The sequence below is a fragment of the Lepus europaeus genome, chromosome 16 (genome assembly GCF_033115175.1).
Source record: "Lepus europaeus isolate LE1 chromosome 16, mLepTim1.pri, whole genome shotgun sequence".
NCBI classification, from domain to species: domain Eukaryota; kingdom Metazoa; phylum Chordata; class Mammalia; order Lagomorpha; family Leporidae; genus Lepus; species Lepus europaeus.
Genome location: NC_084842.1, coordinates 50,969,630 through 50,995,631, shown reverse-complemented (window position 1 = coordinate 50,995,631; position 26,002 = coordinate 50,969,630). Strand labels below are relative to the sequence as shown.

The 26,002-nt window shown below is 49.7% G+C and overlaps 1 protein-coding gene across 1 annotated transcript in view; it reads right to left on the bottom strand.

The window, feature by feature from the left end:
• Positions 1-15,963: 15,963 nt before the first annotated feature.
• Positions 15,964-26,002, bottom strand: part of TEC (tec protein tyrosine kinase) — a 113,862-nt gene continuing 103,823 nt past the window's right edge. The window contains exons 13-18 of the mRNA XM_062212703.1: positions 25,533-25,704; positions 25,222-25,438; positions 21,770-21,834; positions 19,260-19,378; positions 19,018-19,175; positions 15,964-16,561 (exon numbers count right to left, since the gene is read on the bottom strand). Of these exons, the coding sequence (XP_062068687.1) occupies positions 16,478-16,561; positions 19,018-19,175; positions 19,260-19,378; positions 21,770-21,834; positions 25,222-25,438; positions 25,533-25,704 (815 nt within the window). The 3' untranslated portion in view covers positions 15,964-16,477. The remainder of the gene's footprint in view (positions 16,562-19,017; positions 19,176-19,259; positions 19,379-21,769; positions 21,835-25,221; positions 25,439-25,532; positions 25,705-26,002) is intronic.

The following is a 26,002-nucleotide window of genomic DNA, read 5'->3' as shown; positions in this document are numbered from 1 at the left end:
AGCGGAAGGAAGACCTTTCTGTCTGTCTCTCTCACTGTGACTCTACCTGTCAAATAAATAAATAAATAATCTAAAAAAAAAAGAAAAGAAAAAAGAAATAATAAGAGGGGCCACTCCAACCCCCACTGCTTGGTCCCCAGACTCATATATCCTGGCTATGGACAAATAGTATCTTGCTGCTTGTGTTAGATATTTGTTGCATCCTGTATGGCACCACCTGAACTTGGCATGGTACTGTCTTCGGGATGTGCTAGTTACTGAGCCCCTAGCAGGCCATGCTATTCCATCAAGTTAACTGCCTTTGAATTATGGAGCACACGGTAAGATGTCCAGGGAGCAAACACCAGTAAGACTAAGAAAAGGCTAACCCCAGAATGGGTTCCCTTGTCAACCTCTGGTTATATCTTCCCATTCTTTCTTCCTTCCAGGAGTTTCATACACACTCCTCTCCTACAGCTCTCCTTGCCGTCAGTGCCTCAATCCAGTTCTTTCAAGTGCCCAGTTGGCAGGTCAACCTGTTTGCCACTGCCCATGACTCAGTATAGATCAATGCCTTTGATTATCTTTTTCTAAAGAAGTTGACAAGGTGATGTACTTCCTGAAGTTCTAGAGGGACTTCCAATACCATATTTCAGACTACCTCTGAATGGGACTGGAGTACGATGGCTGTTGGTATGCACTCACCATGCAGATTTATCTGTTACCCGGGCCTGAGCTTTTTCCTCCATTAGCTGACTGGGAGCTACCCATAAAGCCACTGGTGTGGGTTAAGGGAGAAGCAAAAGAGCAAGCACCATGTAACTATAACTCTCCTGCTCATGAAACGTTCTTGAGCCCACTGGATTTGCTGGGGGCCAACTTTCACACATAGCACTTCCGTATGTGGATGGATAACTGCTATGCATGCCCAATTTCACAGTTCATGGGATCAGATAACACTGAGCTCACGGTAGGCAATTTGGATCACATAAATATTTGATGCTCCATGATCAAGCATTCAGACTTCTCCCACAGCAAGCCAGGAACTAGCACTGAAATAGAAAATAGCTATCAGCCAAGGTCAAGGCATTACTCCAACTTCCTGGAAGTTTGTGCTGCAGTCTCGGACTGAGACCTTCCAGAAGCTCCAGCCAGCCAGCTTCTCACCTTCCCCTGCATGGCATCCCAGGCCAACGTCAATGGTGATCTGAGTCATGGATAATTGAATTAAGTTCCCAGCCAAGAGGTTATCCCTGAACTTCTAAAGATATGATCAAATAAATCCCAGATCATTTTAAATCTGTTTTTTCTAAGCCACTTCTGATACTAATGACTACATCTGTGATTCCAATAGGACTAATTCATATAATTCTTTTTTAAAAAAAGATTTATTTACTTATTTGAAAGTCAGAGTTACACAGAGAGCAGAAGAGGAGAGAGAAAAAGAGAGAGAGAGAGAGGTCTTCCATTCACTGGTTCACTCCCCAATTGGCTGCAATGGCCGGAGCTGTGCCAATCCAAAGCCAGGAGCCAGGAGCTTCTTCTGGGTCTCCCACATGGGTGCAAGGGCCCAAGGACTTGGGCCATCTTCCACTGCTTTTCCAGGCCACAGCATATTTATTAGAAAGGCAGGGTGAGAGAGAGAGAGAGAAAGAGAGAGAGAGAGAAAAATATTTTGTCCACCTGATGGTTCACTCTCCAAATGACTACAATGGCCGGAGCTGGGTTAGGCTGAAGCCAGGAGCTTCTTCCGGGTCTCCCACTTGGGTGTAGCAGCCTAAGCACTTGGGCCATCTTCCACTGCTTTCCGAGGCACATTAGCAAGGAGCTGGATCAGAAGTGGAACAGCCCAGTCTCGAACCAGTGCCCCTATGTGTTGCAAGCTTCAGCCTAACCCAGCTCTGACCATTGTAGTCATTATACCACAGCACCTGCCCCAGTTCAGATACTCTTCAAGAGTATATTTATAAAGGGACTAATTACAAGGGACCTAAGAGTGGGGGAAACACAAAGGATGCACAGGGATCTGGTCCTTCAGCACAGGAGAGAGAGAGAAGCTCAAGCAAGGCAGAAGTCTCTTTGAGGGAGCTATAATCTGAAGTTCATGGACAGAGCTCAAGGCAACCTCACTATCGCCTCCTCCCAGGGTTCCCTGAGAATGCGATCCAGCCAGAAGCCAGAGGGCTTGGAAGCAGCACAGCAAACCAAGCCCTGCAGTCCTCACCATCCCAGGCCCAGGACAGAGTGGAGGGGAAGGGAATGAGAAGCAAGAGCTGGGGATCACTGAGCCGTTTGGGAGGTGGCTACCACATTTAGACCCCACAGGTCATCCTTGCAGGGTAGGACAGGGTAGAGAAGAGACAGCACAGTATCCAACATGTTAGTTCTTTCTCTTTCAAAGCAGTTGGTCTGCCAAACTTATATCCATACATTAAATCATTGCTTTTCTCTAATTTGGACATTGTCATTGCGCAGTCTCTGAGCCACTGACACAGCAGAGGTCCATCTCTGCCCTGTGCATACAGTTCAAGTTCCCTTTGCTCGCACTGATGCTTCACCTCTTGCCCCTGACTTAATAACTTCCTTCTTTTGCCTGCATCCAGAAACCATACATTTTTGAAGGTCCATCTGAAGTCTTATTTCTGGAGACAAAAACAAATGACTGAATCCCAGCCATGTGACTGCCTCATGTTTCAGCTTTTGGATTTCAGCTGCTTCTGTCCGTTTTCATCTGGCGAGTCTGGTGGCGCTGGTGTAAGCAAATTGCAGTGCGGGGGGCAGAGGGCGTGCACTCCTGGGAGAGAACGTGCGCTAGCACTTGAGGTAGGAGTGGGTTTAATTTACATTCTTACCAATTGACTCCAGTATGGTTTTCGAGCCCCATACAGATGTGTATCTCTCCATGTCAGGAAATGCAAAAGCAAATGCAGGGAACATCAAGCAGTGCAGTCAGAATGCAATCTAGACTGTGGTAAAACATGCCCAACCCCACCTGGGGGTATTCAAACTCCAGCTTTTCAAAATATCCCCTCTCTTTCTTACACCACCATTACCCCCTCTTAACTGGAGCATTGCCAGCGGCATGCAAATATGCTACGACTTCAGGAATTACAAACAATCAATCGGCTCTCGATCTTATTTCCTCCATCAGTTTTGCTCCCTGTTTACTGTGAATCCAGGAATGGTGGCCTCCACCTGCTCTCCTTCCATTTCTCTCTTAACTCATTCCAGTGAAGCTTTTGACTCTACCGCTTGTAAAATCTCCTCTCGCCAGGGTCTCCTGGGAGCCAGGCACCACTGAAGCCACTGTTCAATGTCCTCATCCTAGCCGGCGTCTCAGCAGCCGCTGGTACCAGGTCCCCTCGGCTTTGCTCCTTCTCAGTTTCCTTGGCTGCTCCCTGACCTCTTGATGTTAGGTTGCCCTAACATTTTTGGTTTCTTCCTCTCTCTCTGTCTCATTCACTCCTTTGATGATCTCATTTCCTCCTGCGACTTAAAAACCATCTATCAGCTGATGACACCCCAATGTATGCATCAAGCCCGCACGTAATGAACTCCAGACCTGCACACCCAAATGCATTCTCCATTCTCCACGTGGCTGCCTTGTGGGCACCTCGAACTAAGACGAGGTGAAATCTGAACTACTTATCTTCCCCCTTCCCAAGCTTGCTCCACCACCCTGCCCCATCTTGTCAAAAGCAATTCTGTCTTTCCAGTTGCTCAGGCCAATGACCTTGAAGTCACCCTGGTTCCTCTCTGCCTTTCACACCCCAGGCCAATCTGTCAGGAAAGCAGATTAGTCGCACCTTTAAAAAATAAAGCCAAAAAAAAAAAAAAAAAAAAAAAAAAAGCCAAAAAAAAAAAAAATCAAGCCAAAAATTTCTGTTTGGAAAGGTAAAAAAAAAATTCTGGAGATGCATAATGGTTGTGGTTGTACAACAGTGTGAATGTACTTAATGCCAATGGTTAAAGTACAAATTTTACATTAACTATTTTTCAGCATAATTTAAAGCACACACACAGAGAGAATCTTACCATTTATCCCCCACTTCGACTGTTTCTACCATGTTTCTAGCCACATCATTTCATCTGGCTTAAACCAGTGGCCTCCCAACTTCTTCTTGATGCTACACTTGTCCCAACACTCCTACCTGGGGTTTATGCTCAGCACAGCACCCAGAGTAATTCATTTAAAACCTAAGGCACATCATTTTATTCTACCCCTCTCAGAGTGATAGCCATATTTCTCCCCAAATCCTGTGAACCCTTGGTGATCTGGCCTCCTAGTGCCTCGCATAGCATCTCCCCAAGAGAACTTGCACTCACTTCCCTACTGGCTGCCTCTGGAGCCTAGCAGGCCTCCTTAGGTTTGGCCTAAACACCTTCCTTCAGAGAGCTGCATTCCTAACTTCCTCCATGCCCTCCAGGTCTTTGCTCAGATCTCAGCTCCTGATGGCTCCTGACTGCCACCTGTACTCCCCAACTTTAAGACTTCTAACTCTGCTCTGCTTTCTTTCTCTCTTTCTTCATGGCATTTCCACCTTCTGATATACTGGGTAATTCATCTCTCTCTCTCTCTCTCTCTCTCTCTCTCTCTCTCTCTCTCGCTGTATCCCCAATAGAATGCACCACAAGGACTTTTTGCTATTTTGTTCAGTTATATCCTCAGAAGCTTTCAACACATAATACACACTCTACAATGATCTGCCTGATGAGTGAGTGAATGAGTGGCTCTGAAGGAGCGCCACATCATAAGCTTGCTAAGAACACCCACCTTGGTTTGGCCATAAAATGCAAACTGTGCAGAGAACAGAACAGGTGCAACAGGAAGCAGTGCACAGCAAGAATGGAAGAGGTAGGATTAAATAGCTATGAAAGGGACCAGTGCTGTGGTGTAGCGGGTAAAGCCACCATCTGCTGTGTCAGCATCCCATATGGGCGCTGGTTCAAATCCCAGCTGCTCTACTTCCAATCCAGCTCTCTGCTATGGCCTGGGAAGGCAGTGGAAGATGGCCCAAGTCCTTGGGACCCTGCACCCACGTGGGAGACCTGGAGGAAGCTCCTGGTTCCTGGCTTCGGATCGGCACAGCTCTAGCCATTGCGGCCAATTGGGGAGTGAACCAGTGGATGGAAGACCTCTCTCTCTCTCTCTGCCTCTCCTTCTCTGTGTAACTCTTTCAAATAAATAAATAAATCTTTTAAAAAAATAGCTATGAAAGTCTTTGAAAGGAGAGGTAACACTTGATGGTCTACATACAGGGGATCTTAGCAGAAATGAAGATGAAGGACAATCGGGCCCAGGGCCAGGTTGTTGGCCTGGGAGTATTTGTTGTTTAGCAGCAAGCCTGGCCTCTACACAGTGATGCCAGCAACAACACATCTCCCCTGCCATCTAACACCCTCCCCACCACCACCACCCTCCACTTATGAAAACCAGAATGTTCTGGTGGGAGCACTGCTGGGCTAGATTGAAAGATCTTCAATGTCAGGGTCTTATCCTTTTTCCCCAGGTAGCAAGAACTCGGTAAACAGCTGGAAGGCGAGACCTCTGGAAGGCGAGACCTCACCGATAGCTACACCATCACAGTGTATGGGGCTCTCCTTTCAGTCTATCACATGGTATCGCACAGCTTGACGCTGGCCACAGAGAAAGCGAGGTTGCCCATGACCTTTTAACCGGGGGAAACCCGAAAGACTAAACCCTGGGAGCATGTGCTTGTGTGTGACACAGGCCTTTTGTTGCAGAGCTATTAAAAGGAGGAAAGGAAGCTCATCTAAATCCAAACATCAGATCATGAGACGCTAAATGAAATTACGCCTATTGAAAACCCTTTGGCACTCTAATTTTTTTTTTTTCTGTGTTAGGATAGCAATAGGGCTGAGCAGGCTGTTGTATCAGGCACGTGTGAAGTCTATCACTGTTCCACCCTCTAGGAGCAATAAGGCGCTTCTCAGCAGCTCGGAGAGTGTAGACATGCAGCTCCACCCACAGAGCCCAGGCCTGGTCTGTTTTCTATAGCTAGTAACACAAAGCCACGGCCAGGGCAAGTGAGAAAGAGAACAGGTTTCTTCTGGTTCACGGTTCTGGTCCAAGGTCAAGGGGCTGCCTTGGGTGATGTCCTCACTGGCAGAGTCCCACAGCAGCACAAAGCAACACAAGGCAAGAGATGGGGAGCACCCACAAGACCCCCCCCCTGCAGATGACCCATTAGGCCAGGAATCCCTCAAAGGAGTGAATCCATTCCTGCGGGCAGGGCCCTCACCACCTCTGAAAGCCGCCCCCATCCCACCCTTGGTCAATATCTGCTAACGGCCATTCAGTTTCAGTGAGGACAAACCACATTCAAACCACAGCGGTCCTTATGATATGCCTGGCACTGCCGGTACTAAGTTCTTACAGCGCCACTCTAACTCACCCATTCAGGACACTGTGAGTGAGCTGGGCCCCACTACTGGGAACGCAGTAACAGAGACGGCCCATCATTTGTGCAGTCCCATAGCTAAAACAGCAGCTACATCGCAATGGAAGCAAGGAGTTTGGCTCAGGGTCCATGTGAGCATCACAAGGAGATTACACTTGGGTACCGTCTCCCCCACAGCTCTCAGGAGAGGTTCCGACACCACTTCTCAACAAAGCGTGGACCACGGACATAATGGTCAACAAGCAGTACCACAGCCCATCTTTCAGAGGCGTTAAGACGAGTGAGGAGGAACGGACAGGTTTACTTTAAGGAGCTGACTCAAAGGTTGTGGAGGCTGGGGAAGCCCACAGTCTGATGGCGCAGGCCAGCCACAGGCGGGGACCCGTGGACTCACTGGAGATGGAGTGCAGGGGTGCTGGCGGCTCCTCCTGCTCAGTGGAGGTGAGACTTCCCTCAGTCAAGGCCTTCAACCCACGGTAGGAAGAGTAACCTGCTTTTCCCAAGTCCTCCCATTTAAATGCCATCCGCATCACCAAAACATCCCAAACAATGTTTGAACAAGCCTCGGCCCAGTGACACACACCCATAAAACTAGCCATCTTAACACCCTAAATTTAAACACATGGACCTTTGAAAGAGAAATTGCTGGTGTCGGTCGACAGGAGGGAACACCTAGGGACCAGGGAAAACCTCCCTCAGTTCACTGCACTCACAGTACACAGCTACACACCAGTGTGGCAGACAATGACCCCAGGAACACCCCCCGGCTATCTTTGCTTCCTCCTGCTGCCTGCAACCCAGAGGAAGACTTTTCACACAAACAGACATTTTTCCTGGGGCGGGTGTTGTGGCACAGGGGTTAAGCCACTGTGTAGGACACCAGCATCCTGTATCAGAGTGTTGGGTCGAGTCCCAGCAACGCCATGCTTCCAATCCAGCTTCCTGCTAACGTGCCTGGGAGGCAGTGGGTGATGGCCAAGTACTTGGTTTCTTGCCACCCACGTGGGAGACCTGGATGGACTTCCTGGTTCCTGGCTTCAGCCTGGCCCAGTCCTGGCTATTGTGGGCATTTGGGAGTAAACCAGGGGATGGAAGACATCTGTGTACATGTGTATATGTGTGTGTGTGCACATGTGTGTGTCTGCCCTGAAAATAAATGAATCTTTTTTTAAAAAAAGTCATTTTTCCTGATTTGACAACAATAACTACTTTGAAATAAGGGGCCAGGTCTCCCGCCTTGCCACAGCTCTTGTTACAGCAAGCTTTTATGCTGTTTCTCCCAAAGCCAAAAGCAGCCGTGAGCCAAGGCCAACCCTGCCGGGTTTATGACTGCATCCTTCCAGCACAACACAGCTGCTAGCAAATGGCTGTGGCCAATAAATGATTGTCAAGTAGACAGAAAACAAACTATGAAAACCAAATAGCTCCCTTCTGTCCCCTTGCTTGCCGTGCCTTTCCAAGACACCAGACCATGGAAGTCAGAGACTGGAGTCCTGGATCAAAAGTTATTCCAAAGCAACTATCAACCATCATTGGATCCACTGTCACTTCCCATTGAGAGCATCGCAGGCCTTCCAGGTGTGGAACTGGGGAGCTCCCTGCACACGGGTTCTGTGATGACAGGAGCCATTCTTTCAATCATTTCCTGGTTAGGCTGCTTCTAGAGAATTCGCAATTTGGGCAGGAATTCATGCACACAAGGGCCTTTGCCAGAGAGACTAAGATGCCCCCGGGGATGGGCAGTTTGCCGGCGGGAAGGATACATTCAGGGCTGTGGATTATCCCTGAGGGACCCAGTGTCCTCTCCCAGGTTTAAGTCCATGCTGCTTTTTTCATCTACTTCTTATTCCTCAGCAAATATATTTAATGCTACTCCGGGTGCCTGCAGGTCAGAAGAAGGGCACTGCATCCAGAGTAATCTCTGTGACCTTTAGGAACTGGCCTGGCCTTCCTGGGCTACCAGTCGAACCTGATTCATTTAGCCTTCAGGGCCTTTCCTGGGCAAACTACGTCCTGTGGCTCTGCTGGCGTTCCTTTCATGGGCTTCCACCAGGGGGCACTACTGACGCAGTGGAGGGGAAAAGCTGTGGATCCAGGGCTGGCTGCAAGCAAAGCCTCTGTGATTCCCTGCCCCACTGGCCACACACACTCACACATTCACACACACACACACACACACACACACACACCTAATACTTGGGGGTTGACGTCAGCGTCACCTCGAGTTCATCCCCTTCCATTTCCGATGTCGGAGTTTCATTTTCAATCAGTGCCCCGGGGTGAAATTCATTCCTCCTGAATTTGCTCATCAACGTAACCGGCAGATGGCCAGAGATTTCTATTTCAAAACATAGCTTGGGACTGGCTCAGCTCCAGCGCTGCTGGGCTTGCGGCCCAACCCGGGCGCTCCAGGTTGTCCCTGCGGGAGGAGGGGCTCCCTGGGGCCGTGGGAGAGCATGGGAAACCTGCAGCTTTGGGGAGAGGCCTCAGATCCAGTAAGTCTGCCACAAGACGTCTTCCATTTCCCAGCCATTTACAAAATAAAATAAATAAAATTTTAAAAACTGGATGTTCTTTTCACTCCGCCATACATACCCATACTAAGATCCCCGTGGAAGACATTTTAACTATGTCAACCGTGTTATCTGGGAGGTGTGATGCCACCAGCTTTTTGAAGTGCATTTACTTTTATTTATTTGAGTGACACAGAAATCGATCTCCCACCTGCTGATTCACTCCCCCAAATGCCCACAATAACTGGGGCCGGGCCAGGCTGAAAGGAGCCAGGAACTTCATCTGGGTTTCCCACGTGCATGGCAGGAACCCAAGTGCCTATCGCCTGCTGCCTCCCAGGGTGCGCATTAGCAGGGAGCTGGATTGCAAACAGGGGCGGGGGCAGGAATCAACCCCAGGTGCTCTTAAATAGGATGTTAGCAGCCGGCACTGTGGCTCAATAGGCTAATCCTCCGCCTTGCGGCGCCAGCACACCAGGTTCTAGTCCCGGTCAGGGTGCCGGATTCTGTCCCGGTTGCCCCTCTTCCAGGCCAGCTCTCTGCTATGGCCCAGGAGTGCAGTGGAGGATGGCCCAAGTGCTTGGGCCCTGCACCCCATGGGAGACCAGGAGAAGCACCTGGCTCCTGCCATCGGATCAGCAAGGTGCACCAGCCTCAGCACACTGGCCGCGGCGGCCATTGGAGGGTGAACCAACGGCAAAAGGAAGACCTTTCGCTCTGTCTGTCTCTCACTGTCCACTCTGCCTATCAAAAAAAAAATAAAAATAAAAAATAAAAAAATAGGATGTTAGCAGCTTAACCTGTGGCACCGTGTGCCTGCCCCAAAGCCTACTTTTCCAAAAGATCTCTACCTCAGCAAATACTTCCCAAGCCAAGAGGAAGGGAGGTAAAAAAGAAGCAGTGATACGCTGAGGTTCTCATAGAAATGTTTATTCCATTTAGAAAGCTACCTTTCTTATGCGTTTATACATCTGAGGTATTAAATTATGGGGGGGGGGGGGGGGCATGCAGATGCGTGCCTTTTAGGCCCAAACCTGTTTCGTTGTTTCCGGCTTGCTTTGTGACATTATACTCTGAAGCCTGAATGGGGCAGAATGGCTGCACTAGGTGACAGCAGGACTCTGCCCATCAGAAGCACCGGGCTTGGCCCTTCTGCGGCTGGAGGGGCTGTGACATCAAGCTTGGATGTGGCCTTGGCCCCGCGGGGAGGCTCCTGGGAGGGAAGGTGCCACCCTGAAGATGGCGCATGGGTTTCCCTGCTTCGGCCCCGGGCACCAAGCACACTTTCAGCACCCTGACGCAGCTGCCTGCTCTTTGCCGGAACTTGGGCACTTCCCAGCAATGAGCTCACGTGAGCTGGACTTCGCAGTCACCTTGCGCGACCCCTCCCACCCCCACATCTCAGAGCAGCGTTTCCTAGAACTCTGGCATCTGTGAGCTCAAAGTTCTTGCAAAACTCACCGATACCACACCCAAGACATCTGGCCAGACTGCTACATGGAAAAGGGGTCAGCCGCAAGAACTGGCGGCCCTGACCCGACGGGGGCAGAGTGTGCTGGGGACGCTAGCTGGGTGGGCTACACACACACACACACACACACAATGGAATATCCACATGAGATGGCAGGGAAGCCTCCCAAAGGGAATTTCAAAGAGTAGCTACAGGGGCCGGCACTGTGGTGCAGCAGGTTAATGCCCTGGCCTGAAGCGCCGGCATCCCATGGCATCCCATATGGGCGCCGGTTCCAGCCCTGGCTGCTCCACTTCCAATCCAGCTCTCTGCTATGGGCTGGGAAAGCACTGGCGTGGGAGACTGGGAAGAAGCTCCTGGCTCCAGATCGGCGCAGCTCTGGCCGTTACGGCCAACTGGGGACTGAACCAGCAGATGGAAGACCTCTCTCTCTCCCTCTCCTTTCTCTGTGTAATTCTGACTTTCAAATGAATAAATAAATCTAAAAAAAAAAAAAGTAGCTGCATGGGGACTGGCATTGTGGCGCAGGGGGTTAAGCTATCACCTGTGACGCCAGAATCCCATATGAGCACCCGACTCTGCTTATGCTCCTGGGAAGGCAGCGGAAGATGGCCCAAAGTGCTTGGGCTCCTGCCACTGGATGGAAGATCTCTGTCTCTCTCTGTAGCTCTTTCATTTTTATTTTTTAAAAAGATGTATTTTGAAAGTCAGAGTTACAGAGAGAGGGAGAGAAAGAGAGATCTTCCATCTGCTGGTTCACTTCCCAGATGGCTTCAACAGGCAGCACTGGGCCAGGCTAAAGCCAGCAGCCAGAACTTCTTGCAGATCTCCCACGTGGCTGCAGGGGCCCAAGCACTTGGGCCATCCCTGCTGCTTTCCCAGGCCACAGCAGAGAGCTGAATCAAAAGTGGAGCAGCAGGGACTAGAACCGGAATCCATATGGGATGCCGGCATCAAGGGCAGCAGCTTTACCCACTACACCACAGCGCCGGCCCCTTTAAGTCTGCCTTTCAAATGAACAAATCAATACATCTTTAAAAACAAAAAAGCGTAGCTGCAGTTATGTGCGGTTGGGAAGAAGCTGTTCCCAGACTTAGTGACTTAATTTTTCCTCTCCCAGCTCCCATGGGTCAGGAGCCCGAGAGCCGCTTAGCCTCATGCCTTTAGCTCACGGTCTCTCATGAGGCTGTCCTCAAGCGGGCTGAAGTGGAGCTGGGGACTCCACTCCAAGTCCACTCACGAGGCTGCTGGCCGGCCCTGCTACCTTGGTTCCTGGTGCCCGGGGACTGTCCACAGGCTGTGCGTGCACACAGAAGGCCAAGGCCGGCCAGTGCCCTGCCTTTAGAGACCTGGCCCCCACCGCGGGAGTTCATCCCCCTGGCCAAGGTCTGTCCTTGCGAAGGGAGGGGCTCGGTCCACTTCACTCAAGGAGAGGCACTGCACCGTCCTCACCCGCTCAGGTCAAATTACAGAGACGGCCTGGAACCTCACATTTCATCAGTGGCCCGGCGCTCCAGGACACTAAGACTGAACAACCACCCACATGATTATCATCTTTTCTTTGATGGGGAAGAAAGGCGCAGCACATAGAACAATATATTTATATGGGGGAGGAGAAGGAGGGGGAGAGAGGGAGAGGAGGAGAAAGGGAAAGAGGGAGGGAGAGGGAGAGGGGGATGGAGAAGGGGAAGGAGGGGGAGGAGGCTGAGAGGCAGAATCTTCACGGCTCAGCTACTCAGCGGCCCGGTCCTCGTTAACCCCAGGGCTGTTCTATTCTCAGGGCAGCTGTGGGCTGAAGGAAGTACAGGTGCTGCTCATTTTCACAAATTGAACCTGACTGGAGCAGTGCCCTGATACTCAGAATCTCCCCTCAGTCCTCGCTTGGATGATTAACCTCGTCCTACCCCAGAGCAGCCCACAGGGGCCAGGGCCACGTCTCAGCGAGCCCTTCCTGTAGCAAAGCACTTCTCAAACGACTCCAGCCAACACGCCTCCAGGCATTGCTCGCTGGCCCCTTGTCAACAATAAACACTGGTTGTTTTCACCCGGAGAGAACAGGGCTCTATCTAGCTTTAGTGGAGGGCAGGAAAACAAAACCAAAAGCAGGCGATTCTCACCATCAAATCAAATGATCAGAGCTGGTGGGACAGGGAAGCCTGAGCAAGGCCATCAGTGATCCCCAAAATATCCCACCAACAGGCTCTGATTTTACCCCGGGGCAAGCTAACCCTCGCCTCCACCGCTCCACCGTTACAATTATTTATGTCCCGTATGACTGAACCCTTACTCTTCAGCACTGACCTCAGGGAAAACGCAAGACACATGCCCGTGCAGCTTTCAATATTTAACAACTGTTGCTACGCCTCTGCTCGGCTCCCTGGGGAGGTGGGGACACACAGGTTGCTGCTTTTTCGTTTTTCTACTCCAATCTGCTTGGCCTGCATGTCTAAAGGGCAGCCTCATTTTCATCTGTGTGGATGACGACTGTTCTGTTATATTCAGGTCAGCACAACTGAAATAGCCTGGTTTGCTGTTTTTTAAATTATACCCACAAGTGTTGGCCCTGTGAGTGACTGGGCTTGAACAGCCGACACTCAAACACTACAATCGGGCTTTCTCGATGCCACGGAAAAATCAGAAACGCAAAACCTTGACCGTTAGCTGGCCTTTGGTTGCTCTGATCGGACTGAGCTTCGTTAAATTTGGTCCTATAGGCATCCATAATTAAAATCAAAACTAGCATTTCTCTTATCTTTATGCTACTTGTAAATAATAATAAGGCCCTCCCAGGCCTTAGGATCGTAGAGCTAACTCTACAAATATTTCCAAAAATTACATGAGTGCCCTGAATACTCTTGGAAAGCAACACCAAAGTCAAGTTCATGAAGCACCTGTCATTTGTATCCATTGCTTAGGAGACATTGTTGGGAGGTGGGCCGAAAGGGAGTCCTCATTTTACAGATAAGAGACCTGACACAAAGCACCTGCCAAGGGTGATCACCAAACTGGTGACAAATCCCAAACCAGAACTGAGTCTCCTGGCCTTCAGTCCCAAGTTGATTACACTGGGTATTTTAACAACAAACACGTCACACCGATGCATTTCTACGCACACATGAGAAACGGGCAGTTTGTGGAAAAGGGAATTCAAGACATTGGTTTTGAAATTTTTTGGAAATCAGTGCACACAGGGGTGTTCAAAAAGCTAGTGGGAAATGCACATTACGAAAAAAAAAAAACAACGCATGCACTTCAAAGCTGTTTGCACAGCAAATCTAACTCATCTTTGCTTTCCATTTTCCCCAGCTTCTGCAGCGCCCTAGCATAGACTGAAGGACATGGTGTTTGTTTTCCACCTGTGCTCTCCATGCTGCGCAGTGACCACAATTAAATCACCACAGTGGTTATTTAAATAAGAAACAAAACGCTGTCACAACATCTGTGGAAATCATCTTCAACATTTCACAAGCTCTACGCCTTAGAAAAACCTGTGGTGTTCGAGAGTAAAGTCACACGCCCAGAACAAGCCGAGAGGGAGAGAGAGAGAGGGGACGAGGCTCACGGTACTCACAGGTGGACAGAATCATGGCTGCAGCTCGGCAGGGGTAAACAAAACCGTCTTCGGTTCTTCAGCTGTGCCCCACACACAGAGGCACGGCTTTGAACCGAAATCATAGCTCACCAGGACGTTTCTCACAGACACAGTTAACCCCACCTATTTTCCTGTTCTCAAAACCTCAGACGGGCGTGTGAATGACAACGTGATGGCCTACATCGAAAGCGCACTCGTCTGCACCCACATCTCTGAAGGGCTTCTCTCAGCTCCTCGGGCCCAGACCTGAGTGGCCCCAGGAAACATCGCCAAGGAACCCCCAAACTGTGGTCAAAGGGGTCTTAAGAATCATCAACTCAAACCGCCCTCTCACATAAAGGCACTGATAGGAAGAGGGACGGGCCCGAGGCCGCGGTTCCTGGGGGAAACAGATGTAGCTTTGGGAACGTGCAGCCCACAATGTTCTGTCCTCTCACTGGGTAGGGGCCGCCAGGACCTTCATTTCTACTCCTCACAGGGCTGACATCCATAGCCACACTGCAGACCACACCGGGGCGCTTCGCTTCATCACAGTGGAAACTGTAACCAAAAACTCACCGGTGGAACCACAGCGAGGACGCTGCCGCCGCCGCTCTGCCGGCACCTCCGGCGGGGACACCTCTGGCCTTGCCCTTACCTTTCTCCTTAGCTGTGCTTTCATATAGAAAACGTTAGGTTTCAGTGCAAAACATCTGATGATTTTTGAAGAAAACATTTCCCAATGTGGCCAGGTGTTGACTCTTTGGGGGTCCCCCTCAAAGGTGTGTGTGACTGTTGGGGTACGACCTTGACCTTCTCCTTCCTCAGGCCAAAATTCGCGGCTCCTCAAGGAGCAAAGGCAGGGACAGGATAGAGGGATGGGAGGGGGACGGAGGGAGGAGGGCACACCAGGGACAGCAGGGACAGTGGGACCAACCCCTTGAATGAGCTCCTCGCCAGTGCAAAAGCGTCCACGACGTCATGACGGGAAGTCAGATGGGTGGATGAGCAGGAACGTGGCCACCGGGGCAGACTCAGGATAAACACCATTCCCACTGCGGAAGGCACAGGAAAGAATGGACGCTACCTTCAGCAGACAGACTGCCTGGCATCCGGACTCCAGATGGAGAGAGAGGCTTCTGCAGGGTCAGAGACGAGGTGCTGCTCTGAGCAGGCCTGGGGTTCACCCAAGCAGCCCCCGAGGGCGTGGAACCCCTGAGGAAAGGCTCCGTGTTTTCCACGCCTCTCCACCCCACCATGAATGCCAGGAGCAACAGGTGGGGCCAGCAGTGGTCTCGGCCGTCTGTCCGTGACCGAGGCAGGTTTATCTTCCCTGCAGCTCCACCTCAGCTGGCGTCTCAGTCGGAGGTGGTGAGGGTGGGACACCCACACCAGCACCCACCAGCATGCTGGAGGGCAGGGGCTATCTCGAGGCTGTCACAGTCTCCCCGGTCCTGGTGCCCAGGTCCGCCCAGGGCTCCCGAAACACATCTGGGAGGCAGCTCGGAGCCCCGTCGCTCCGTTTCCCTGGGCAGTTGCCAGGACTCCCGGCCACAGCGTGAGCATTTGCCGGGCCCTCCTGTGGCTGCCCGGCCTGCTCCAGAGCCCAGCACTTCCAATCAGCACAGGTGCCCTGGGCAGCTTCTTTAAACCAAGGAGCTGATTTACTCCACGTGATTCCAGTTAGCTACGGACAACACGAGTGGGTTCACAGAGCCCGTTCCCGGGGCCCGTCTGGAGGTGAACCTGGACAGGCACCCCGAGACACGTCTACCTGAGTGTGTGTGTATGTGGCAATAGCAACAGGAGGGTCCAGACGTTTTTCTCTTCAATAAAGAATATTTGATCCCCAGGGGAAAAGGAATTGATACCCGTAAGGCACAGTCTTTAGTCCTAAGACACTCAGCTCATGTATAACAGAATTAAAAGCTTTGATTAGAAGACAACTCATTTTTCTTATAAATATATAACTTTATATATTATATATATTTACAATATATACAGCATAGAAATATTTTTAATAGCAGTCTTGAAAACAGATGTTTTCGAAATAAAAGATGGCACCTATCCAAGGCAGGCTCCTGATTCACCTAGAACCCAGTTCTAGACTACGCCATGGGCCCAGCTTTCTGGAAAGTCGAAGGGAAGAAAGGAGTTGCGGGAATATGGGTCTAATACCTTCCCCTTCCCACACACTCTGGCCTCCTGTGGCACCAGCTAGCACGGTCCCACGTGCACCCCTCCAAGAGGCAAACCTGTGGCCTGGGCACGGTGCCCAGCCCACAGTCAGCACTCGAGCACCTGAGCAGTGAAGAGAAGTGACTGCTGTTCATCTCGCTCTACACAGCGTTTCTGCGATCCGGAAGATCCCGTCTCCGAGCTAGGGTTGGTCTTGAAGCACACGCTTTAGGTGTTTCCACTTCTAAGTCAGATAATCGGCACGCCAGGTGCTAAGGAAGGCTGGCCACTCAGGACGCTTCCTCCTGTGCTTTGAGTCTGGGCGCCACGGGTCCCAGTGCCGCTATCTTCCAAAGCTTTCTTCACATTCGACTAGTTCGTCTATGGCGCGCAGCAGTTCTTCAAAGGAAGGCCTTCCTTCTGGTTTCTACAATTAAAAGTCAAAGAGAACGGTGGGTCCACAATCCAGTCCAAAGAAAATTTCTCATTGCTCAAACTCGTGCAGCACACCCTACTCAGAGAGGTGTTTGGTGCTTTGGGACTGGAACATGCGGGCATCTATCTCTAACCAGGGCTATCTCTGCCTCTCTAGCCAGCACGTCCACCTCTAGACTAACCTCTCTCAGGCACTGTCTTCATGCCCCTGTTCTGGAACCTAACAGGACTTCTCAGTGCATGCAAGATCAAGGCTTGCAGAGCCCTGGGTAACCTGACCCTCCCCCATCCCCTTGTTACTCAATTTCATTTCCCACAAAAACCCTCCCATGTGCTTGCTCTCTGCAAAATCAGACCCATCTCGGTCCTCCGGTGCACACGCCGTCTTTGTAACCACCTCCTTACCCCTGCCCCCCCAGTTCTCTCTCCACCTAGTACCACTTCCTGCCCAGAAAGTCTCTGCCCATGCCACTCACTGCGCAGCGGGGGGCTGAGAGCTGGGGTTTGGGCATCTGATGGCCCCTGCAGCTCTGCCACTGACTGGCCTTGGGCACGCATCAACCTCATGAGTGTCAGTCTTCTCATCTCCAGCAGTCACAGGAACAGTACCTACACCTCAAAGTGTGTGTGTGTGTGTGTGTTTAAGAGTGATTTATTTACTTACTTGAAATGCAGAGCTACAAAGAGAGAGAAAGGGAGTGACAGAAAGAGAGAGAAAGAGATCTTCCGTCTGCTGGTCCACTCCCCTCATGGCTGCCAACAGTTGGGGCTGGGCCAGGCTGCAGCAAGGATCCAGGAACCCCACCTGGGGCTCCTATGTGGATGGCTGGGACGCCAGTCCTCGAGCCATCATTTGCTGCCATCCTAGGTGCATTAACAAGGAGCTAAATCGGAAGCAGAGCAGCCGGAACATCCCCAGGGGCAGCTTAAACCACTGGGCCACCGGTCCTGACCTCAAAGGGTTATTTTGAGAACAAAATCTAAAGCCCTTGGTATAGTACCTAGTACACAGTGCACACGACCTAACGAGCTAATGTTATTTTCTTTCCAAAGTCATTTTGTATCTAATCTCTTCTTTTAGGTGACATTTCAGAACCTCCAAAGACTCTGAGGAAGGCTACCTGAGGACCTTGAAGTCCAGAGAAAGGAACTCTCTCTGCTAAAAGACTAATACTCCAGGGCGAGGCATTTGGTGCAGCGGCTAAGCCACCAGTTGGGACGTCCACATCCCACATGGAAGAGCCCAGGTGCAGGCCTCACCTCTGCTTCCGATTCCAGCTCCCTGACAGTGTGCACCCTGGGAGGCAGCAGATGACGGCTCAAGTACTTAGGCCCCTGCCATCCATGGGGGAGCCCTGGATTAAGTTCTAGGTGTCTGGCTTCAACCTAACCCAGCCGTGGCTATTGCGGGCATTTGAAGAGGGAACCAGTAGATGGGAGATATCTTTCTTTGTCTCTCTGTCTCTCTCTTTCTCTGTCTCTCTGTCTCTCTCTCTCTCTCTGCCTGCCAAATAAATAATAAAGAGTGGGCCGGCGCTGTGGCACAAGAGGTTAACGCCCTGGCCTGAAGCGCCGGCATCCCTTATGGGCACCAGTTCTAGTCCCGGCTGCTCCTCTTCAGATCCAGCTCTCTTCTGTGGCCTGGGAAAGCAGAAGATGGCCCAAGTCCTTGGGCCCCTGCACCAACATGGGAGACCTAGAAGAAGCTCCTGGCTCCTGGCTTTGGGCCGGCACAGCTCCGGCCGTTGCAGCCATCTGGGGAGTGAACCAGTGGATGGAAGACCTCTCTGTCGCTAGCTCTCTCTGTATAACTCTGTCCTTCAAATAAATAAAATAAAATCTTAAAAAAATAATAAAGAGGGCCGCACCACGGCTCACTAGGCTAATCCTCAGCCTGTGGCGCCGGCACCCCGCGTTCTAGTCCCGGTTGGGGCACTGGTTCTGTCCCGGTTGCTCCTCTTCCAGTCCAGCTCTCTGCTGTGGCCCGGGAAGGCAGTGGAGGATAGCCCAAGTGCTTGGGCCCTGCACTCGCATGGGAGACCAGGAAGAAGCACCTGGCTCCTGGCTTCAGATCAGTGCAGCGCACCGGCCATGGCGGCCATTTGGGGGGTGAAAAAAATAATAATAAAGAGTAATACTTCAATCGCACAGGTTCAGAGGAGGAGAGCAACTTCTCTAGGCTTACTCCCCGAATCCCTGGCTCAGACAACTGTGGGAGCAGATTCCCACTTGGAGGGAGGCAGCAGCCTGAATTTGGTAAGTCACTGTTAGCATGTTCCATTTCTTTATGGTCTTCCTCCCACTATGCAGAACTTGGCTGAGAAGGGTACCTTCCTATAAAACATGCAGCACCTCACCTGGTCTTGAAGGACTGCTCATTAGCTACCCAGCAAGCCCAACCCTTGAGTGCCTCAGATCCAAACAGAAAGCACAAAGAAACACCCATACCTCCTGCCAACATCTCAGCATCATGTCATAGATGTATTTGGATGCCAGCTTTGGCCGGAAGAGTCGGTGGCCACGGGTAACCATGGTTACCACTTCATAATTGGTGTTTTTTTCAAAGGGCATCCTGCCTTCGGTGAACACTTCCCACATTAACACACCTGGAAAAAGAAAAGGATTTTTCAAATGCTGCGCGTGCTTCCTCCACGGAGCAGAGCTGAGGACACACGGGCCGGGGAGCTTACCAAAGGACCAAACGTCCGATTTGCTGCTGAAGCGGCTATAATTAAACACTTCAGGTGGACACCACTTCACAGGAAACTTAGCACCGGAAGAACTTGTGTACTGATCATCCAGAACATACCTGGCGTAAGACACATCACAGGTTTACCCCTCTGAAGCACCATCTGCATTTTGTTCAAGTTCTTTCCATCCTCCCGCCCCCGCCTTGCACTCAAAGCCACAGTTGACTGAAGCTCAGGAAACAGCCAGTGGAAGCTGAGGATTCACCTCCATGGCCACACCTGCTGATTTCCCCTTCCTCAGCTAAACTCCAGCACACGGAGCGTACGTCATCATTTCACCATCCGCACTTTCATTTCCTAGTCACCTTTCCTTTTCTTAGGGCAATCAAGGCAGGATACAATAAAACAGTTTGCCAACTTTCTGGCAAGCAATTTTGTTCTTTAAACAAAATTCAACCCAAAGGCCCCATATGTGAAAGATCTAAAGCAGACAATCTCTAAAGTGGACGGTGTGAAGTAGCCAGAGACACACATGCTTTTAGCCCCAGTACAGTTGAAACTACAGCATATGGAAGATGCAAATGCAAAAAAAAAAAAAAAAAGATACAACGACATGTGCAAGGATGGCAAGACACCACGACGTCGCCACGCTCACATGCCCTCACCATGCAATCAGAGTGTAACTCGAAGTCCCCCGGAAGGACACGCAGAAACCCGTAACTCTGGCTACCTCTGGGAATCCTTCTCAAGAGGTGGTAAACGAGCCACGTCAGCCCCATCTGCAATGTGTCCGGGGCACATTTACAAGAGGAACATAGGCACGTGTTATGTGGACATATAATTTCTAAAAGCGGTCGGGAGAAAATGGTCAAATAATTGCACAAATCTCTCGTGCTATACAAGATGGTGATTCAGCAGCTGGCAGACAAGGCCACCAGGGGCTGTCAGCCCGAGCAGAGCAGTCTGAACTGAGTGTGTGCAATATTTCAGAGCAGCTGACCAGAGCACAGCTTTTCCAAAGGCCAAGGATATGAAGACTGAGCTTAAGAAAGCACAGGACCGCCTGTCTGATCCGGGATATCTCTACGGAAAGTACATAAAGAGCGCTGGGGAATTAATACTCAAAGTCAGAAGTTCTGGTCCCATTTCCATCAGTACCAGCCCCGAGTTTCTTTAGGTGCTAACCTTGGCTCTGCCTGAGCCAGCTGCCCTGGCCCTCTTACGGTTTCTTGAGCAGGTCGATCTGGTTCCCGACTGCAAGCTTTGCACTTTTCTTCCCCTCGGAGTATTTTATCCCCAGATTGCACCTATTTGGCTCCTTCCTGCCTTTTAGCCCCATTCAAATACCTGCATTGCATCAGGTCTTCCTCCCACCAGACACACCACAGGTGTATCCCTGTTCTGGCTCCTGGCTATCTTCCTACTAATGTGGACCCTGGGGGGCAGCAGTGATGTCTCAAGCAACTGGGTCTCTACCACCTAAACAGGAAACCTTGACTGAGTTCCTGGATCCTGGTTTCAGCTCTCCTAGCCATTGCAAATATTTAAAGAGTAAACGAGTAGATAGGAGTGTTCTCTCTCTGTGTGTGTGTCTCTGTGTGTATCTCTCTCTCTGCGTACATATAAATAATTTAAGTTTATTTTAGTCCAAAAAAACTTTGAAATCATGTATAGCTTTTCAAAATGTGTATTTTCCATGAGCTTTTTATGCATGCTCATATGTGTGGATTTCAAATTTTTTTGCACTAAACTTTATATATTCTTTTAAAGATTTGTTTATTTATTTGAAAGGCAGAGTTGCAGAGAAAGAGGAAGAGACAGAAAGAGAGATCTTCCATGCACTGGTTCACTCCCCAAATGGCCTTAACAGCAAGGGCTGGGCCAGGCTGAAGCCAGAAGCCAGAGCTTCTCCCAGGTCTCCCACCTGGGTGGCAGGGCCCAAGCACTGGGCTATCTTCTGCTGTTTTCCCAGGCACATCAGCAGGGAACTAGATCAGAAGTGGAGCAGCTGGGACTCAGTCGGGACTCAAAGGGGCACCCATATGGGATGTCACATTGTAGGCAGTAGCTTAACTGGCTATGTCACAATGCCAGCCCCGAATTTTATCTTTTAGTTCCATTTTTCTGTGAACTTTTTAAAAATTCTTTTTAAAACTTGAACTTTTTAAAAGATCTTTCCTAACACTCTATCAATATTAGAAAGATTCAAGGAATAAAAGCAATGCAGGCATTGATAGTCTAAGAACTTTACCATCAAACATGTTTCTGTGAAAACAAAAGATTCTAGAACTCTAACTCGCACACAGACAAAAGTAGTGTATTTAACAAGCTATACTACCACCTAGTGGAGAGAAGTATTAGATCAGAATGTATACTTTAATTTTAATACATTTATCTCAGAATTGTTAACAATATTTGCTATCTGCATCATCAGTGCAGGTTATTCCCATACTTATTAATTCTACAGAACAACGTGAACATCACCTAAAACCACATATACTCAGCCATACCTGGCCATTCCAAAATCCGATACTTTCACAACTCCCGCATCATTCACTAGACAATTCCTGGCAGCCTAGAAAACAGGACAGCACATAAGTTTAAAAGTTGCACAATAAAAGTAGAAAAATACAAGTTCTGTTTGTATTAAATGTACTTTAACTCAGTCACTGGGTACAGATGGCGGATATGTTGCTTTTACCCTCTCCCTGGTCCCCCAGAAGAGTCTCCCACACATTAGAAAGAGTGGGTACAAAGATCAGGAAGTCTCATCTGCCATGACAAGAGCCTCGGGTGATCACTGACGTCATAAATAAAAGTATCAGTTGTTAAATCAACAACAGGAGTCCCTGTGCACTTGCTCCCCATGTGGGATCTCTGTCCTTAATGTATTATACTATGAGAATGAACGGTAAAACTAGGCTTCAAACTGTACTTTATACTTTGTGTGTCTGGGTGGGTGCAAATAGTTGAAATAGAGTTGGTCTTCTGTATATAAAGTCAATCAAAAACGAATCTTAATAGAAAATGGAATGGGAGAGGGAGTAGGCGGTAGGATGGGAGTGGGGGTGGGAGGGCGAGAATGAGGGGAAGAAACACTATATCCCTAAAACTGCACATATGAAATTTGTATTCATTAAATAAAAACCTTCAAAAAATTAAGTCTCATCTGCAAGAAGGCGTTACTACACCTTCTTTACCAACAGTCCTATCTACACAGCATGAAGACAAAGGTGAAGCCACCTTCCCCCGCCAGTCCTATTCTTATTAAACTATGGGATTCTCAGATTCCAGTAACAACCATTGATGTCCTCAGTCCAGGACAACTGCTTACTGACACATAACCATCAAACTGAAGGGGAGCCAATCTCCTACCCAATGGCTTTGCTCGGTGACTGGGCGATCTCACCTACAAACAATGAAAAGAACAGCTGTGTGTAAACACAGTCTGTTTTATCATTTACTATGTTTCCAGTACATGATAACATGAGAAACGACACAGGCCAATTGTGGATTTTTAAATCTATATTTTCTTGCCATGCTTTATAAGATTCAAGAAAGATAGTTTTCTAAAAAGACAGTATTTCTCAGAAGGAAAACATTTTTAATATCAAAACCCATGGATCAAGATGTAGCTTTTGGGGACAGCGCTGTGGCATAGTAAGTTAAGTCTCTGCCTCCTGCACCAGCATTCCATATGGGCACTGATTCGTGTTCTAGCTGTTCCACTTCCAATCCAGCTCTCTGCTAATGGCCTGGGAAAGCTGTGGAAGATGGCCCAAGTGCTTGGGCCCCTGCACCTGCGTGGGAGACCCAGAAGAAGCTCCTGGCTCAGGGCTTCAGATGGGCCCACCTCCAGCTATTGTGGCCATTTGGAGAGTGAATTAGCAGATGGAAGACCTCTCTCTGTCTCTCCCTCTCTCTCTCTCTGTAACTCTGCCTCTCAAATAAGTAAATAAATCTTTTTTTTTTTTTTGACAGGCAGAGTTAGACAGTGAGAGAGAGAGAGACAGAGAGAAAGGTCTTCCTTTTTTCCGTTGGTTCACTCCCCAAGTGATTGCTACGGCTGGTGCGCTGCGCCGATCCGAAGCCAGGAGCCAGGTGCTTCTCCTGGTCTCCCATGGGGTGCATGGGAGCACTTGGGCCATCCTCCACTGCCCTCCCGGGCCACAGCAGAGAGCTGGACTGGAAGAGGAGCAACCAGGACAGAATCCAGCGCCCCAATTGGGACTAGAACCCAGGATGCCAGTGCCGCAAGTGGATTAGCCAAGTGAGCTACGGCGCCAGCCTAGTGAGCCGCGGCACCGGCCGTAAATAAATCTTAAAAAAAATACATATCTCTCTTCCCAGTTATGCAGAACTTTATTTTCTGTATGTGATAATGCCACTTACATGAGGTTCTTTCCTGATGAGTGCATTGTAAGAGTTTCCTCTAAAGTGAGAGTTAACACCCATTCCCTGGACCACCTCGACCCGCCCTGGAAGACACTCCACAGGCCCTGACTCAACAGTCAACAGATTTCCCCCAGCAGAGAGGAAGATATGAATCTTCCCTTAAAGAGTAACACAAACCTACCATTCATACTATATCAAAAATTGCTTTCACCAAGACATGGTCTGTGTGGACGGGTGTAGTCTGCCACACTCACGGGGACCTTCAACTTTTATCAGTTTCATATGTACAAAAAGGAAGAAGATGCTTAGCTCACAAATTTCCACATGACAAAGCCATGTTCTTTGTCATCGCCAATGTAGTGCTAACAATAATGGCTGTTACACTATCAGGTCTGTTTTACAAAGTCCATTGCCCCAGTTTATTTATTTATTTATTTGAAAGTCAAAGTTACACAGAGAGAGAAGGAGAGGCAGAGAGAGAGAGAGAGAGAGAGAGAGAGAGAGAGAGAGAGGTCTTCCATCCGCTAGTTCACTCCCCAATTGGCTGCAATGGCTGGAGCTGTGCCAATCCGAAGCCAGGAGCCAAGAGCTCCCTCCAGGTCTTCCCATGTGGGTGCAGGGGCCCAAGGACCTGGGTCATCTTGTACTGCTTCTCTCCAGCAGAGAGCTGGATCGGAAATGCAGCAGCTGCGACTTGAACTGGAGCCCATATAGGATGCTGGCACTGCAGGCAGCGGCTTTACCTGCTATGCCACAGCACTAGCCCCTATACAATATGATCTTTAGAACAATCTTTTGAGCAAAAAAGTATCATACCCATAATTTACAGATATGGAAACAGAGTATCAGAAAGACTATGTAACTGTCCCAAAACACATGTTGGAAACCAAGTCTTCCATCTCCAAGTCCGCAGCTCCCTGTTATACTTTAAATCTAGATATGACACAGCACAGTAGTTACAGTATACACTCTGGAGTGAAACTCCCTGGGTTCAAATCCTGGATCCACAACTGACTTGACACTGGTCAGTTATCTTATCCTATTTGTAGAATCATAATATCTATTCCAAGGGTTGTTATAATGACTCAAAATGAGTTTACATTTGTGAAATATTTATTAGAACCTTATCTAGGGGCCGAAGCTGCGGCGTAGTGGGTAGAGCTGCCGCCTGCAGTACCAGCATCCCATATGGGTGCCAGTTCAAGTCCTGGCTGCTCCACTTCCGATCCAGCTCTGCTATGGCCTGGGAAAGCAGGCAGTGGAGGATAGCACAAGTGCTTGGGTTCCCGCGACTACACGAGAGGTCTGGAGGAAGCTCCTGGCTCCTGGCTTTGGATTGGCTCAGCCCCGGCCATTGGGGCCATTTGGGGAATAAACCAGCAGATGGAAGACCTCTCTCTCTCTCTGCAACACTGACTTTCAAACAAATAAATAAACCTTAAAACCACACATACAATGGTGAAACACGGATACAAACATGGGGTATGAATGCCTCCTGACACAGAGCTGACCCTATGCTGCACAGCACTTCAGCCAATGAACGGGCACACGGGAGGGTCCTGATTACCAGGTCTCTGTGGATGAAGCTGTTTCTCTCCAGGTACTCCATCCCTTCACACACATCCTGACACATGCTCAGCAGCATGTCTCTGCTGAAATGACCTTGTCTCTGCCGGAGGAAGTTCAGAAGGCAGCCCCGCTCCATGAACTCGGTGACGATGTAGATGGGTTTCTGCTGGGTGCAAACGCCGTAAAGCTGGACTAACTTCGGGTGTGTCAGTTTCCTGGGAAGGAAGGCACACACACACACACACGCATAGGTACCACAGAACACAAGTCACCAGGGGCACGGAGGGCAAGGGGCTGCGCGTGACTTACATCATCACTTTAGCTTCTTCTATGAAGTCCTCCTCACACATGGCGCCCTCCCTAATAGCTTTGATGGCTACTTTGTACTGGGCTCGCCACTTGCCAAGCCTCACCACTCCGAAGAGCCCACTGCCCAGCTCCCGCATGAAGGTCAGCTCTGAAGGGTTAATCTCCCACTTCTCTGCAAGACAGAAAGGGGGCAGATGTCAGCAAGTGCAAAGGGAACACAGCCCTTCCAAACTGTGGCCATGCCAGCCAAGCGACCTGAAGGAGGCAGGAGAAGGCAGTAGAAGAGACGTTTCCACTAACACAGCTGAAGGCTAAGGATTTTACATAAAACACGAATACTTCCGCATTTACCACTCTTCCTCCTGGGATCAGTTTGTTGTTTTTGTTTTGTTTTGCTTTGCTTTGCTTTTCAGTTCCAAGTTGGAAAGAAATGAACTTGAATAAAGAACACCAGGTTGGAAGCTTCCCTA